At 40.7% G+C, this 17,233-nt stretch overlaps 1 protein-coding gene across 5 annotated transcripts in view; it reads right to left on the bottom strand.

Annotated features, from left to right (window-relative positions):
- The window catches only part of CACNA2D1 (calcium voltage-gated channel auxiliary subunit alpha2delta 1), a 621,516-nt gene that overhangs the window by 177,573 nt on the left and 426,710 nt on the right, over window positions 1-17,233 (bottom strand). For all 5 annotated transcript variants that reach the window (XM_061582171.1, XM_061582168.1, XM_061582170.1 and 2 more), the window contains exons 8-10: window positions 15,632-15,701; window positions 12,821-12,871; window positions 8,087-8,186 (exon numbers count right to left, since the gene is read on the bottom strand). In XM_061582171.1, coding sequence (XP_061438155.1) covers window positions 8,087-8,186; window positions 12,821-12,871; window positions 15,632-15,701 — 221 coding nt within the window. The remainder of the gene's footprint in view (window positions 1-8,086; window positions 8,187-12,820; window positions 12,872-15,631; window positions 15,702-17,233) is intronic.

Genomic DNA, 17,233 nt, shown 5'->3' on the forward strand with positions numbered 1-17,233 from the left:
CAACAACAAAATCTTTATTTTTTGCCTTCAAATAATGCAGCTTGCAATTAAGGGATTTACCACACAAACAAAAAAAGGATAACACCACACAGCCTTAGAATAGCTGTGTTAAAACAACATAGTCTTCTAATAAAATGTATAATGCACTCAGATTAGAAACGGTCTACTTTTACAGATGTGATCCGCCTATTAATCTCTGCATGCTAGGTACTATCAAAATACAAATTAGATGCTGAAATTAATTTTTCCTCCTCAAATGATCAGAATTGTCCCTCTTTTAGCTAAGTGATTCACATATACTGTACAGTATCAAGGGAGAGAGAAAGCCTTAATGGTCCGTGCTACATAACTTGTATAAGGGAAAAAACAAATTTCAATTAATAAATTCAGTCCATTCGCCCTTTGATACACAAAGAAGCATTGCTTTTCAAGCTTTGGACACTAGGCGGCAATATAGTAAAATAAGTATGCTTTATCCCACAGCAGCACTGGAAGGGAAAGTTTTTATTTCCTTTTTACTTAGGACATAGTTTAATTTGGAGATCATCAGGACTCAGGCCCAGATCCTATTTTAATTTACAAGCTCATCCCAGGAATAGGTGAAGTAATAATAAAAGCAATGCTCTTGATCAAGTGTAGACTACTGAAAAAAACAGGGACATCAGTATCTGATAAGTAAAAAGTAAAAAGTTTTTACTAAGTAAAAAGTTTCCAGTGTATGAATTTGCCTCATTTATGTTATCTGGACCAGTGTTGTTGCCACTGTACATACCACTCCTGGTAGCACCTACATCTTTTGCCTAGCTTGTATTGACATGTACTAAGTACCCCTCCCTCAATTAAGGTGTCAGTTGCTAGCATAATGTATAACCAAACAGGTGATTAAATAAAAAATGTCTTTTATCTATGATATAGTAGGAATTCACACAACACAATCCTTTATTTCTGTAGATATTTCTGCCACCCTGAATGCTGGCATTGCATATTCAGATATACAGCTTTGGCACTTCAAATCCAAATCACTCTTGCACATCACATGTGTTTTATCTGTAACTTGATTAATGTAATATCTTGTTTTCCATTAAAAGTTGTGTGTTAATTTAAGAGGTAGCAGCATACATATTGCTAGGGGTGTGCATCAGATTCTGAAGAATCCCAAATCAGGAGATAAATCAGGATAAGTTGGAGGTATTTTGGACTTGGCAGAGGTGAAATGGCATCATTTGATGCAGGGATCCTTGAAGTACTTTGTAGTATCTCGGTGATGCAGGCCTCAAAATAATGCTCCAGATAAACATCTGTGCCAGCAGGGTTCCTCTGGTGCAATGGGATTTCTGTTTCCTCTCTGCCCCCATATGCTCCAACAATTTGCTCCATAGGGTTCCCCGAGTTTTCAGAGCTGATTTTGGGATGGAGGGGACAGAAGAGAAAAAGGAAGTTCCATTGCATGCAGGGAAGTCCCTTGCACCAGCAGAGCTGCAGTGTTGGCTATGGTCCAATGTCTCTAAGCCAAGGGTTGGTAACTTTTTTGGCTCCAGGGATCAGTTCATTTTCTGGCCTGACTCTGTGGACCAACTTTGACAGGTGGGCTCAGCAACCCACTTGTCAATCACATGACGTTACATAGTGCAATGGTTGTTGCCAGCCTTGTGCTTTACAGGCCTCCCTGAGCTTCTCCTTTCTGTCCTCATTGTCAGAGGTGGAAAAGAGAGGGCACTTTCAAAGAGCAGCACTGGGAGGGAGAAGTCGTTTCCACTGAATGAAACAACTGATAGGCAGTTGGGAGTGCACTTTGCTCAAGCAAAGAAAAAATTGGGAGTTTCCTTTAAGTTCCCTATTGTTCCTTGAAAGCTTTGTCTTTATTGGCACCATACCTCATATAATGTTTGAAGTCAGGTGTAAGGTGGGTGGGTGTGGCTTCCCCCAAATGGCCTCACAGGCCAAATGGGGAGACCTGGCAGGCAGGAGGTCCCTCCCTTCTCTAAGTTTTCCATAATGCCCTAACACCAGCATGAGATAATGGGTAAAGGGAGAGCAAAGACCAGAGTGGAGGGAGGTCATGGAGGAAAAAGTGCATTGTGACTGACAGGTCTAGCATGTAATCAGGGAGAATGATTTCACCACCAGCCTCCAGTCCCAGTGCTTTGGGGGAGGGAGCCACTCTTCAAGGATGAAACTCATTCTGTAAGCTTAGAAACATGATGGAGATGGGTGGTGGGGAGAGAGACACACAGAGACAGGCAGAGGCAAAGAGCTTCTTCACAATTTAAAAGACTAGCTTGAAATCAGACGGAATTGGGGGGTTTTAACCAGGAAAATGAATCTGCAGTTTTGGCAGGTTTCTTCCCTGGGGCACTTCTCTTATGTCAGCTGTTTAAAGAACAATTGCCCACAAAATACTAGAGGAGATTAAGCAATTCCTTCTTCACCCATCTTGAAACTAAACTAGATGCCAAGCTACTGCAACTATCCTTTAACAGGACTCATGTCCTCAGAAGGGGCAGACTTGCCTGCAAATTTCATCCAATTCTAGCCAAAAGTAAAACAAGTTACATACTGTTCCTTTGTGAATTACATTTTAAAGGTGGGCAGTGCAAAAGCTCCTGACTTTATTTGCCTGTAATTTGACAGGTTTTATCCACTCTAGAAGGCCTACAAATTTCAACCACTTCTATAAAAAGGAGGCGGGAACACCTTATAGCTTTTTTCTAAAACAATTATCAATAATAAATGGGGATGTCCTGCCCAAACCTGTCGAAGTTAGACATGGACACAAAGGTGTGCTTTTCTTTAATAAGCTTAATAAAAATAATTCAGTTCAGAGCACTTCATGAATCAGCTTACAGGTTACACAGGACCCAGCATCTCTATTAGGCATAGCTAGGCATTGCTAAGACATCACAGCAATTAGACATGCCCCTTTACAACACTTAAGTAAGTGGGGAGGCTCCTTCTACTTGCATGAGAAAAGTGCTACTGCTGGGAGCGCACACACACCTGAATGCTCCACCTCATGGGAACTGTGGGAACCCACTGAGCCTGCCAATGCAGTAGCCTACATGTCTGAGGCAAGAGCAGCAAAGACAGTTTGGCAAGGTCCTCCTCAGGAGGAGGGGTGCATGGCGGCGGTGGCGGCAGTGTAGTGAGCAAGGAAGAGAGGGTGTAGGGAAGATGAAGAGGCAACCTTCTGGTCATGCACCACCTCATTGGTTGTAATGGAAGCTATGGGGGTGGAGCTTCACTGTCAGCGGCATCCTCTGAATGCCAGTCACTGGGGCCCTCCCCCAAGGGGAAGGGGTGGGATGAAGCAGATTTGGATCTTTGGGCCAGTTGAGGCTGCTTTGCAAAGCACTGAATTGTGTCTGAACCAAATGTTGTGGTTGGTGCATATCCCCACTTATTGCATCAGTAGAACTTATAAAACATTTTTTCCCAGACTATTATGTGTGCTTTTCATCCTTTAGACCCAACATGGCAATAACTGTTTATATTAAAGCCTGCTGTATTCTTTTTTCAAATCTGTATTTAAATGTCAATTCATTCTTTGCATCACTTGTGAGCTATTATTTTTCATCCTATTAACTGTTACATTCTTACAATATTAGAAGACCTTGCTAGCTCTTTCTAGGGATGACCAAGGACTCTCATGATATTCCATTTTATAGATTTTAATTCACTGTTCCATTCTGCATCAAACATCATTTTGCATCAAGGCAATTTACAAATAGATCATAAAACAGCTAAAATAGTTTTTTAAATCATGCAAAAAATAACTGAAGGTTTGAAATCAATACAAATGAACATCTAAGGCAGAGACCTTTTCATCCAGCTGGAAAAAACCTGTCATTTTTAAAAAGACAAAAAAAGTACTAATATAACTTTATCACACATATTTTTCCTGCATTTTATATATTTGTTCTTACTTTAAATATATTTTTAAATGTATGTGCTTTAAATATGCACATTTTAAGGTATCTTTACACATTTTTGTGCATTTGTTGATAGATTGTTATGCTGTGGTCCGCACATTACTTTGGGATGCGTGGATCAGTTTGCTTCACTTTGAATTATGCACCAAAACAAAATCCTCGAGCATCACCTATATATGCAATATATTTGCTCATAATGTTTTCACAGCATCAGGCAGATGTCATGGTCTATGACAGGACACTGGTATAGCAGGCAGAACAACTCCATTCTACAGACTCACTGTACAGAAAACCTCAGGTATAAGAGGCCGTCTACAACTGAATAAAGAAAATTACCTGTGCTTGGGTGTGTAACGCCTTTCAACAGGTGACACTGATGGGGGGAGGGAATCCTGTCTCTTTAAGCTAATTCAAAAGGAGCATATTGCTACAACTCTAGGAAGACACAAATTTGAAAATATATAGCGAGAGTGTGGCCAGCCTAATCAGATTTTGCTGCAACTGAGTTTTTAATCTACCAAGGGTTGTTGCTGTCTTGCTCTCACTGCCCCGGCTAAAGCAGCTTGGTGACCCAGATGTATCTATACATAACAAATGAGCAATGGTGAAATAGATCTTAATTCCAAGGGGCTTTTCCTTGTAACTAAATCCAGCTTTGCAATTTTCCTTTGTCTATGAGTGCACATCTGTGCATTCAGTAATAGGATCTTAGTGTTAATTCTTATAAGTAGCTAAACCAGAATATTGCCAATATTTCTAAAACCCTGTATATATTGAAGCAGCTAGATAGCGCTACTTTTTTTTCAAAGTGCCTTTAGAGAATAGTAGGGAAAAGTACGTTCATTGCCATTCAAATTCTAACAGGCTGTTTCAAGGCAATCAAAATCTATGAACCTTTAAGAAAAAAGCATTGAGTCGGATCCACCAAAACAGAAAAATTGTGGAAAATATTTGGAGAAAATTCTGCAAAGTGATCTCAGAAAATGCCTTTGGAGAAATTTTGTCTCATTTCCAATATCTAGAAGATTGAAGGGGAAGTCCTGCCCTGGTTGTTGGGCGAGAGTGAGGCTAGAAGGCATGGAACTGACCAAAAGGCTGAACATCTCACTTTCCCCACATGAAGGGAGTGGCACAGTCCCAGGGAAAGCAGTCTAAATCCACTACATCTATTTCAGCATTAGTAGCTAAAAATGGTTTCTAAAATCCCATCAATGATATATTATAAACCCACAAAGAAGAGACTGCATAGAACACATACACATACACATTATTTCTTTTCCTTTGGCTGACGGTGCATAAAAACAGCTGAGAGTAACTTTGGGCATTACTTTGTGGTAGTGGTAGAATAGTAAGAATGGGCAAGTTGCACTTTCTACATGCTTGATGTAATGCCTGAGGAGAGGTTTGCAGAATGTGATATACAAACTGATTCTTCATCCAGAGTCTGCACATCTGCCCCATGCAAGCCCCATTTTAAAGGTTACACAAAAGTGATGCAAAATCAAGAGCTGTGCCTTTTTTGCCCCACCACCAAGTTAACATCCTAAGCCACTCATGGAAATGGACTGCCTTCAAGTCGATCCTGACTTATGGCTACCCTATAAATAGGGTTTTCATGGTAAGCGGTATTCAGAGGGGGTTTACCATTGCCTCCCTCTGAGGCTAGTCCTCCCCAGCTGGCTAGGGCCTGCTCAGCTTGCCACAGCTGCACAAGCCCTTTCCTTGTCCACAACTGCCAGCTGGGGGGGCAACTGGGCTCCTTGGGACTCTGCAGCTTGCCCACAGCTGCACAGGTGGCACGGCACGTAACCCCTGAGCCACTCACTGTGGGGGTGATCTTTAGCTGGCCCTTGACACCCAGGAGACACGAGTGGGGATTTGAACTCACAGACTCTGGACTCCCAGCCAAACTCTCCTCCCCACTGTGCTATACCAGCCACCCATAGCAATGCATTTTAAGTTTCCTTAAATCATGCAAGTCTCCACTTCTCCAAAGCGCTGCATTTTTATTTCTGGTTCCCAAATAGTAAACATAGTTAAACATAGTTAAGCATAGTTAAACTATGGAATTTGATCCCACAATATGCAGTAATGGCCACCAGCTTGGATGGCTTTAAAAGAAGATTAGACAAATTCATGGAGGACAGGGCTATCAATGGCTACTAGCCGTGATGGCTGTGCTCTGCCACCCTAGTCAGAGGCAGCATGCTTCTGAAAACCAGTTGCCGGAAGCCTCAGGAGGGGAGAGTGTTCTTGCACTCGGGTCCTGCTTGCAGGCTTCCCCCAGGCACCTGGTTGGCCACTGTGAGAACAGGATGCTGGACTAGATGGGCCACTGGCCTGATCCAGCAGGCTCTTCTTATGTCCTTATGTTCTTAACATGGAGTTGCAGTTTATGAAGTCTAAGTGATCTTAAACAGACCACGAGCTTAAGACCTTTAATTTGTCACCAGTGGGTTTTTTTAATAGTGCAGACCCTGCCTCCCCCCCCCCGGTCTGCCCTTTCAGGCTTAAGCTTGAAGTACATTTCTCTGGAAACCACAGCTTGCCCACAATCATAAACAAATTATACTCTCTCTGTCAACAGGAGAAACCAAGTCTCTAAATCATAGCACACTGGGATTGAATTGCAGCCCCTATCATCTACCACTTATAGCTATCAAAGCATATAACCGGATTAGTCGGAAAACAGCTGTATTGCACATGCATTTAAGCTCTTTTAAACAGCAGGCTTCCTTTCTGTAACAAAGCACACCACTTCAGACAGAGGAAATGCAAATTCCAAGGGAAATTAGAAGGTATTAATCCCTGACAGTATTTACATGGCTTAAATACCTCCTGCAGCCCTCTCCTCCCTTGAATAAATGTCAAGGACTCCTACGTCTCCCCACCACCACCTCAACCTCATTCCCTGGGAATTGTCATGAAACCTGGCATGGCTGACTAAATCACCATTGCTTAAGAAATGATTGATATGTGAAAATCCCAGTCAGTTGGGTTTGGCACAAATGTATGAAGTGATGCAATATATGTTATGTAAATTAAATTGTCATCACACAGAGTTTTCAAAGCTGTTTACAAAGAGACAACATTCTATTTAGAGATGTATGTATTTATGTGTGTGTGTCTCTGTGTGTGTGTGTGTGTGTTAGTGAAACCACTATAAAAGCTGCCATGTGCTGTTGGGCACCTCTCAGATTTTTCTCCCTTTGAGGAATCATTCATTGAGACAAACGCATCCCTGACTTCCACAGCAAAGCATTCTTGGAAAGTAACTGTTTCAAAAGCAATGGGGGAAAAATACTGATGTACAGCTGGTGACATTTTCACTCCAAAGAGTCATGTAAAATTTATTTATTTATTTATTTACTGTTTGATTTATATCCTGCCCTTCCGCCCAGCATGAACTGAACTGTTTTGCCCACCGTTTATCAAAGGATCCCAGGAAGGATCATAATGTAGTAAAAAACAATAACAATTCCAATAATTCCCAGTAATTTAAAGAAAATAAAAACACAGCGGAAAAACTTCAGTCATAAAACTCTCGTGGAGCCTCTCTTGTCTCCAGTTGTAGCAGCAGTTAACATCCCATAAATGCATAGGTAAACAAATAGGTCTTTGCTTGGTGCCCAAATGCCAAGACATATTTCCAGATGGACTGCATTCTACAAACAGCACCCCCCCCAAAGTATTTCCCTCAGTGGTGGGACAGCAAGAAAGGCCTCACTTCCAGATCTAAGGACTAGGCAGGCTAATGCAGAGAGATGTGTTCCTTCAGATACCTGGGCACAAGCCATTTAGACTTTATAGGTCAAAACCAGCACCTTAATAGGCAGCCAATGTATATCTTTCAGATCAGTGTCACATAGTCCCTACTAGCTGCCCCAGTCAACATTCTGGCTACTGCATTCTGCATTAATTGTAACTTCCAGACCATTTCCAAAGGCAGCCCCACATAACACTTATTACAATAATTTAAACAGTGGTCTGGACACCACCACCAGATCTGTAACAACAGTATTATATTTTATCACTATAACAACTCTGTTTTTAATATACAGATTAAACTCTCAAGAATGTTGGTGTATGAACAGCTTTGAAAATAATAATTCCATTGGGGTACTGTTTTGGCTGAAGAGAGGGAAAGAGATACTCACTGAAACAACATTCACAAAATCGTCGTCAGACAAGGTTTCCAACATCTCAGTGACGGATGTTCGGATCAACTTCAGTGTCAATCCACTGACACTGCCGCTCCTACAAAATAGTTTATTTAAAAAAGAAAAATGAAGTATAGATTCAAGTAGATTCTAATTCAACTTTAGTGAATTCCGTTTACCATTACTTGCAGCTCATATAATTCCCATTTAGAGAAGACTCCGTGTGCCAGATTTGTGTTTATTCCTCATATGTGGAAATTTATTATCAGTATATTCACACAACACATAATTAACTTACAGAATTTGCTGCCACATGATATAGTGATGGCCACTGGATTGGATGGATTCAAGATGGGATCGAACGCTTCAGAAGCGGATTAGACAAATTCATGGCGGAGAGGTATGTTAATGGATATTAGCCATACTGGAGACCTTTTTCAGTCCAAGGACCACTCTTACCCAATGTCTCAGGAGCCACATGCCAGCATGGACATGACCAAAACAACAGTTGGTGTGGCCAAAGTAGACATGGCCAAAGCTGGTAGGGGGTGGAGTAAGCCTACATTGTCTCACAACACATGCCTCAAACATACATACATGTCAGGTCCAGGATGAGACTGAGGAACCAGACCAGTGGGTGAAAGCAATTCAGTTTTTATTAGAGTGACATCCACACAAACGCTGCGCCTTCTCATAAAGCGCCACTGACTTACAGATCCTGCGACATGGAAAGATAGTTGACAGAGCGAAGTGCACTTTCCCGACCAACTCTTAAGTACGACCCAAATGGGCGCAAAGCCTTTCACTCCGCCTCAATCCACCCTCAGGGGCCACCTGTCTCCCCCTCCCCCTTTCTTGTCTCTTCACTCGTCGTCGAGTACGCGGTGAGGGGGGAAGCACCGGCCCCTCCCCTTCTGAAGATTCCGACTCTGGTATGGGCGTAAGGGGAGGTCCGGGCGGAGGGGGAGGCGTGCGAACTTTCAAGGTTGGCTCCGAGACTCTGGCGCTCCCAGGATCTCCGTTGCTGGGCAACCCTATCTCTGGACATTCCTCTCCTTCTCCTTCGCTCAAGTCTGACAGGGGGCTCCCCTCCCCCTCGTCTTCTGACTCTAAATCCACGGGACCCCAATTCCGCGTCCCGACCACACACGCGCATACACATTAAGTATATATACTCACACACTCATTCATTCTCTCTCTCTGTGTCCTTCACACAACACCCCTTCCAGTATTTCACTCTAATTAAACACACACACATGCACACACACACACACACACATGCACACACTTAGGAAATTATAGGAGGCTTTTTCAAGTTAATTGTGGCATGGGAATGTTGATATTTGGTGGGAGGTCCACAGTGCATTCCCCCTAAACTTCAATCTAATTGCTGCACTGGGGAATAGGGGTAAGGAGGGGGGGCTGCAAGCGAGGTGGGAATGCCACATGGGATGCATCTGGATGTAATGAAATCTGAGGATTCAGAGGTAGTGTATCTCTGAATAACAGTGGATGGGCAACAAACAGTGGAGGAGGTCTGTTGTGCACTTCCAAGGAAGCATCTTGATAATTACTGTCAGATACAACTTGCTTTTCCATCTGATGTTGCAGAGCTCTTAATGTTTTTATGTTGTTTCTACACACTGTTATGAACAATTAAATTGGCCTGCATGCTAGGTATGCTTGACAAAGGTACAAATCCCTTTCCACTTAAAAAAAGAAAAAAGGAAAAGGAAAAACCTTGCTATAGTAAGTTATTATGGGATATTAAAAATTAATAATAGTCTTAAATATACTACTTTTTTGCAGGGCTCCAAAGACTCCTCTTTCAAACCTTGGAGAACTGCTATCAGTCATTGAAAGCAGTACTGAGCTAGATGGACCAATGTTCTGACTCAGAATAAAGCAGCTTTCTATGTTACTGGAAGGGTATTGGATTAGAGAAGGGGTATGGAATAAGGGTAGCCTGCATGGTGCCCTCCATCATCTCCAACGCTTGCCAATGCTGGTATGGGGGGGAGCTGCAGTCCAACATCATCTGTAGGGGCAGAAGTTACCTATCCCGGAATTAGAACACTAAATATTTTATCATACCCAGAGTACATCTACTGAAATCAACAGATGTAAGTTAGACATGACTAACGTAATCCTTTGATTTCAACAGGTCTGCTCTGACTACGGCCCACTGATTTCAGAAGGTTTACTCTGAGTATGTCTTAGTCAGATACAACCCTAAGACTATTTCTTAAAGGACTACTAGGAAAAAGCAATGGTGCCGACCCAAAGCCACCAAAAATAAATAAAACAAATGAGCTTAATTTTTATCTTTAACATATGCTTCCTCCACATGAACCTGTGTAGAACCTGCTTCTCTGTTGTACAATCTCTGTGTAGGTCACTACATGTGGGAACATAGCAATGGATCTTGATTGTCACTGGATGACCACCTATCAAGGAAAGCAATGACTGGAAAGGAAAAACCCATGCGGTTTGCTTATTCACCACCACCCCTAGCAGTATGGAACTGTATCATGGGGAAGTGGCTCATCACATGCCGCTGGGGCGTCAATGCATTCTCTTCAGTTAGTAATTACAAGATTCAATTCCATTTTGTTCTTTGCTGTTTGTTTTTGGGTATTTTTTTTAAATCACATGCTACTGGGGCAGCATGCAAATAGAGCCATAGCCTACTGCTAAGAAAAAAAACCTGTTATTCTGACAGTCCTTTTAAATGGGGGAAACTTGGCTATATTTTTATGAGTATCTGGTTCCTGTTTTATATAAATACTATTTTTCTCATTTTTCCCCCAAAAGGTTTTCATACCGTGGGTATTATTTATTTATTTTAGTGGAAAGGCAGTTTACCGGGCCCAATTCAAGGTGTTGGTGTTAACCTTTAAAGCCCTATACGGTTTTGGCCCAGTTTATCTGAAGGAGCACCTCCAGCAACACCAAATATGCCGCCTGACGAGATCAGCCTCACAAGACCTTCTCTCGGTCCCACCAGTTAGAACAGCTAGGCTGGTGCGGACCAGAGAGAGGGCATTTTTGATTGTGGCTCCCACCCTCTGGAATTCCTTGTCCTATGACCTTCGCCATGCCACCTCCCTGACAAGTTTTCGTCAAGCCTTGAAGACCTGGCTATTCAGGCAGGCCTACAAGATTTCAGGGACGGATTAGTTTTACTTGTTATAAAAGTGGGTGGTTTTAGATTAATTATAGATTGGGCTTTTGAATTATATGTTGTATTTTACTCTTTTATGTACGTCGCCTAGAGTGGCCATTAACTCGGCCAGATAGGCGACTCAAAAATAAAATTTTATTTTTTTTATTATTATTATTATTATTAATAATAATAATAATAATAATAATAATAATAATAATAATAATAATAATAAAAATCAATGGCAAATTCTGATTAAGAAATACTTCCCTCCTTTTAACATGGACATATTTATCTACCTTCAAAAGCACTAACTGCAATATGTACCATAAAGACAAACTACAACTGAATAGAACTTTTCATGACCACTACAAAGCAATATGTGAGAAATAGCAAACCATTCTTTGTGCTAGCCCCTTTGCACCAGCCTTAACAAAGAAAGTCCCACAGATGGCAGAAAGTGCCTTCCATCAAACCCAACCTCCAGATTTTAGAGATATAACCTCGGATTCAAACAAAACCCCTTAGAAGCATATTTAGCTTATTCAAAGAAAGATGGCAGCTCTAAATTCATCTTGGCATCACATATTGTTTTCATTAGCAGCGCAGAATGAAAACATCTGGTGGAAAAAATGAAAAGTCAAACAACTATTTCAAATAATAATAATAATAAATATAAATAAATAAATAAAGATGATGCCATTTCACCTGAAATGTTCAGTTACCTGGCTTTTGTTTTCCTTCACATTCAAAATGTGCTTAAAACACATAAACAGAGAAATACTGTATGCATTAAATGATGCCTATGGGTGCAAAATAAATAATGTATGAGCAATACTTAAGAGGATTGGAAAGGAGATGACAATCCAGTGATGCTGAACTGGATCAAGAGATCTGGAATACAATTCCAAGCCCACAAAGAGCTTTCCTCCCTAAGGACTCCAAACTGCACTTATTAATTCTTCTTTGGCCCCTTTCATTTCTTATGCATTTCATCACATATGAAAAAGTGTGCCTGAAACACAGGGCCACAATACATGCTACACAAGCTGGTTGTATCTTGTTGAAAGAAAGAAAGAAAGAAAGAAAGAAAGATTCCAAGGCTGCAAGTATCAGCAGAGGAACTGGGGGTGGTGCATAAGCGTTTACCATCCCATTTTTCTACTCACAATGTTCCTCGCTGCTTTTTGCTCCGCTGGAGAATAGGTATGGGTACTCCTATCCTTTTGCAGGTAAAAGGCAGTTTGTGGGACAGTTTTGAGTGGAGAAGGCCCTTTCCTCTCTCCATGCCTCCATTTAGAGCGCTATTACTTTTTTAAGAGATGCCGGGGAAAATATATATATGGCTGCGTTTAAGATGTAGGCCACATTAAATTCAATTGGTTTCTTACGGAACTCAAAAAGATTCATACCAACTTGTTTTGTTTTGTGTTGGTAAAAGTAAACTGGACTCTTTGTAGTCGTCCAAATTTAAAACATTTTCTGGACTACTAGTTTTGACCCCTTTTTGTGATAAAAAGCCAAGCACTTTTCTACTCTACATCAGCACCTAAATTTTTGGTACTTACGCATCAACTAGAATGAGCATGTCTTTGGGAGATGCAGCTCCTTGGATATACCTGAAACAAAAAGATATGCATATGTGAGAAAGATTGGAAGTTTTTTAAATGCCATGCTGATGTTTGATCTACAGTAAGTTCTGATGTTGAAAACCAGATATTACTGAATCAAAGAACCTTTGTAGTGTATCCCAGCAGAAAGCACATGCAAACAGTTCTTTTCTTCTTTAGCATTCTTCCTTCTGGGTAAACCACAGGTCAGAAAGCAACAAAAAGATCTGAAGGGATGTTTTTATATCAATTTTGACAACAAAAAAGGCAGAAAGCACTTGATAAAGAGATGTTTATGTCAAGTTTGCTAGGTGGCTTATTCCAACAGCTCAACTTAAATAAGATAAACTGCCACCACAGACCCACACTTACACATATATTAAAGTACAAACTGATGCATAAGATGTGTGATTAGGCTTTTTTTATTTGTTTACTAATTAGCGGCCCCACAGGGCTTTAAATAGTGGGCAAGTGGCACTCAGGAAAAGGTTGCTTAACTCTTTCTTTCAGTTTCTCCAATCTAAATTGCTTCCCCACCATCAACCCCCTACAGAGCAGCTAACAGAAGGTTTGGGAAGAGGGATTTAAAAACACCTTCTCCCAGAGCACTATTTTCCCAGTCTTCAAAGCAGCCTCATGAGCTGATTAATAAAACCAAAAAAACAGGAGATCTGTAAGGATCTCCTACTTTGCATTTAGTTTGGCTCTAATTTTGCCAAAACGTCTATGAATTCGAAATAAAACAAAGAGATATTTATAAAGCAGGAAACCTAAAAAAATAACCCTTCGGTTTTTTATGTATGACTAACTAATTTTCTATATTAGCATCCCACCTCTCTGTAAAGCTGCCTATTCAACTCCTCCAGCCAAATCATTATGTCTGTGTGGGATGAAGAGATGCCATCTGAAACAGAGAGTGGGGAACTGAGAGGGAGGGGGAGGTAACATACTGTGTTTGAGAAAGCTGAAACATTTTGCCTGGGAGAGAGCTGTGTCCCACAGCAACAGCATATAGGGACAGCATCAATTTCTTTACTCTGGGGGGGGGGAAGTGGCACCTACATGACATCACACCAAACTATACTTGCGGTCCAGGTCTAAAAAAATAAGGCAAAGTGGTCTGAACAGAGTGTGGGATTGGGACTGACTATTCTTTGTACTTTCCAAGTCACACAAAAAGTAAAGGTAGCCATGTTGATCCATGAAAAATAGCCCTAACATGGATTCTCTTGGTACATAACTTTTTGCTGTCCTATTTGCAATAGCAACCATGGTGGGTATATTACTGCCAGGGCCACAGAACTGGGCTACAGTTTACTGGTAACTGAACATAAGATACAAGGGGAAGAAAGGAGGGAGAAAATCCTGGGAATGGATATGGCCTTCTATTATCAATTTGTTTCATACACATTCCCACCATTTGACAGTTAGTTCACCAGGATATGATAAAAGTACAAAAAATCTAGAAATAGCTAGGTGGCTCATAGAGGTACATCTTAAATCATATGTTTAACCTAAACAGAAGGAAAAGCACACAGCTCACAACTTTGTTTCACTGTAACTTGCCTGGGGCTGTCCTGAAACTCTTGGAATTATTTTCAAGGCATAAAAATTGATTTTTTTAAAATGTGGCTTTTTAAACAGAAAGATAGTTTGGAAATATTTGAACTAAATATAGCAGGGATAGGTGAGGAATTCAATTCAGTTCACATTTAAAACTGAATTTATCAAATTTGCACTTTCCAAAACATTATGAGAACTGAAACATGGCCATCCTCCTAAATTCACACTTATCCGAATTTTGCAATGCATTCTCCGATCAAACAATGCATACAAAAATGCATATATTAGGAGAAATGTGCACAAAATGAAGAATATATTAGTGAAAATTACAAAAACACATTATATTAGCGGAAATTGCTTGCAAAAATGTATACGTTAGTCAAAACTTCATACAAATATGTGTCCAGTAGAATGAATTTACACTAAAATGCTGAAGAATTTTCATGAGGATTCTTTTTTAAAAAAAAATAAAGAGCAAATTGATGAATTTAAGACTAGGAGAATGAGAAACTCAGGGAACCGAAACTGACAGATCTTTCCATCCCTAAGTGTAGGTTATGATGCCTGCTTGCACATGGGCCCTAGGGTTCAAGACAGGATGAAAGGAGTGGCATGTGTCCAGCTGCTGCCAACTGCAGCTGCGAATAGCTATGGTGGTGGTATGAAGTGGCTTGGGGGACATCTGTGCTTGGAGGGAGATACTTTCCTCTTTGGACTGTCCATGGTATTGCAGGTCTTGCACTCTTGTTCACCCACTTGGCACCTAAAGCTATGTTGCAGGTTTCTACTGGTCAAGAATTATCCTCCAGTTGATGGTGATGGGAAGACATTTCATCCTGAATCAGTACTGTGCACTGCAGCTATTTTGGCCTATGTTGAAAGGGAATGGCCATCACACACTGAAGATGGGGGGGAAAGGATTCATGTATTCAATCTGCTTTAAGAGCACATTTGGAGATTCAGATCACAGACCATATATTGGCATGCATACTTTACTAAGTTTGATATAAACCTGGCTAAAAGCTATTTGTAGTTTATACTATCTATCTGTTAAGTACTGTATAAGCTAGCCATCAACATTTTTTTAAATGAAAGTAAACTGTATCTGAAGCGATCTGGAATAATTTTTGAGAAAAGGGAAAAAAGGGAAAGGATTAGCTACATAAACATATGGGTAATATCACCAGGCTTATAACTGACCCTTACCATGGTCTTCTACGGACATCGTACAGATCTATCTTGTTCTGAGTTCGACTTTTGTCTACCCATGGGGATGCTGAAAATAAAAAAAGGAACAAAATATTTATGTTTATATTTTATACTTTAAGTGCCATGTCTACACTATTCTATGGCAAAAATAATTATCACAGCAGCTTGAGCATCACAACCATATAAATACTACAGAACAGCTTGCACTGGTGGATCTTCGCCTTTGGTAACTGACAACGGGACACAGTCATCTAAGGGTGACATTTTCTTGGAAGCAAGGAAGCCCTGGTGAACATAGCGGGACTTACTTTTGATTAGACAAATTTATGGTATGAATTTGGATCTATCAATGGGTGACTATCGTTTTCATTTATTTTGTCCACTGTAAAATTCTACTACAGCACCATAAATTATGGGCTCAGGGAGCAGTATCCAGATTGAACAAGTTGACACAAAATACAAAAGCTTCCATAAAGTATAGCCTAGATCCCAAAGAACCACACAATTAGCTTTGTATGTCAAATGAGGTTATACTTCGGGTCTATATATTTTTTTTAATTCAGCCCTCTGCTTCATGACAAATTTCTTTTGAAGCTGCTTTGAAGAACAGGTTATAAGAATGGCACAGCTGTTTCTTATTAATATTTTCTTTAAAAAAAACTCACTGGGCTTGCATAGTTCTTGGGATCCCAATGATAATTTTAATTCCATGAGCTCATAATGTGCAAAGAGAGCTACATGTTATGAAAGACATGGGGCTGCTGCTGAAAATGGTAGCTATGTACCAAGTACACCCTCAGTAACTTCTAGTATAACATACCACATGTCCTGATCTCCTTAAGATGCAAGTTTTCCTTCACCCACCAATTGCAGTCAGGGATGTGGAATTGATATTGGGAATATATTTATATCAGGATATAGAGTAAACTGAAGTAGACCAGGAGTAGTCAATGTGGTACTCTCCAGATGTTGTTGGATCACAACTCCCTATCACCCTGACCATTGGTCATGCTGGCTGAGGCTGATGGATTGCACCATAGTGACTCCTCCTGAACTAGACATTTTAGATGGAGAGAGGGGAAACATGACATGGGGCTTCCATTTTCAATAGAAGTTCCATCTTTGTAATGCATAGTTCTAATGTATAGTCCATATAACATATTACCAAAAAGCTCAGTTCAGCTGGAACTCTGCACATGCTCTGGAACTCTGCACATGCTCTGGAACTCTGTGTCTAGTTTGCCCTGAGCAATGAGCACAGTGTCATAGCAAAGTAATAGAGAAAACAACATTGGTGTAAGCAGGATATTCTACCATTGCAGCAGCTATGCTTGGGATGGACTCAGGTGCCAACAGGATTTCCTTGGCCTGGCACACTGTATGTGGATTGGGCCCCCTGTATTCCCACCCACACCATCCAGCAATCTATTGGCAAGAATTGCTACTTATGACATATATTACCAATATGGTCAGTTACTTTGAATCCACAATTGAGATGTATGTATTGTACAGATTTTTAATCTGCCTTTCAGAGATCCTGCCCTCACAAGCGTTTTACAACAGTTACAAATAGTTCAAATACCATAATCATTCAAAAAT

The sequence above is a fragment of the Rhineura floridana genome, chromosome 8 (assembly GCF_030035675.1).
Source record: "Rhineura floridana isolate rRhiFlo1 chromosome 8, rRhiFlo1.hap2, whole genome shotgun sequence".
Lineage (NCBI taxonomy): Eukaryota > Metazoa > Chordata > Lepidosauria > Squamata > Rhineuridae > Rhineura > Rhineura floridana.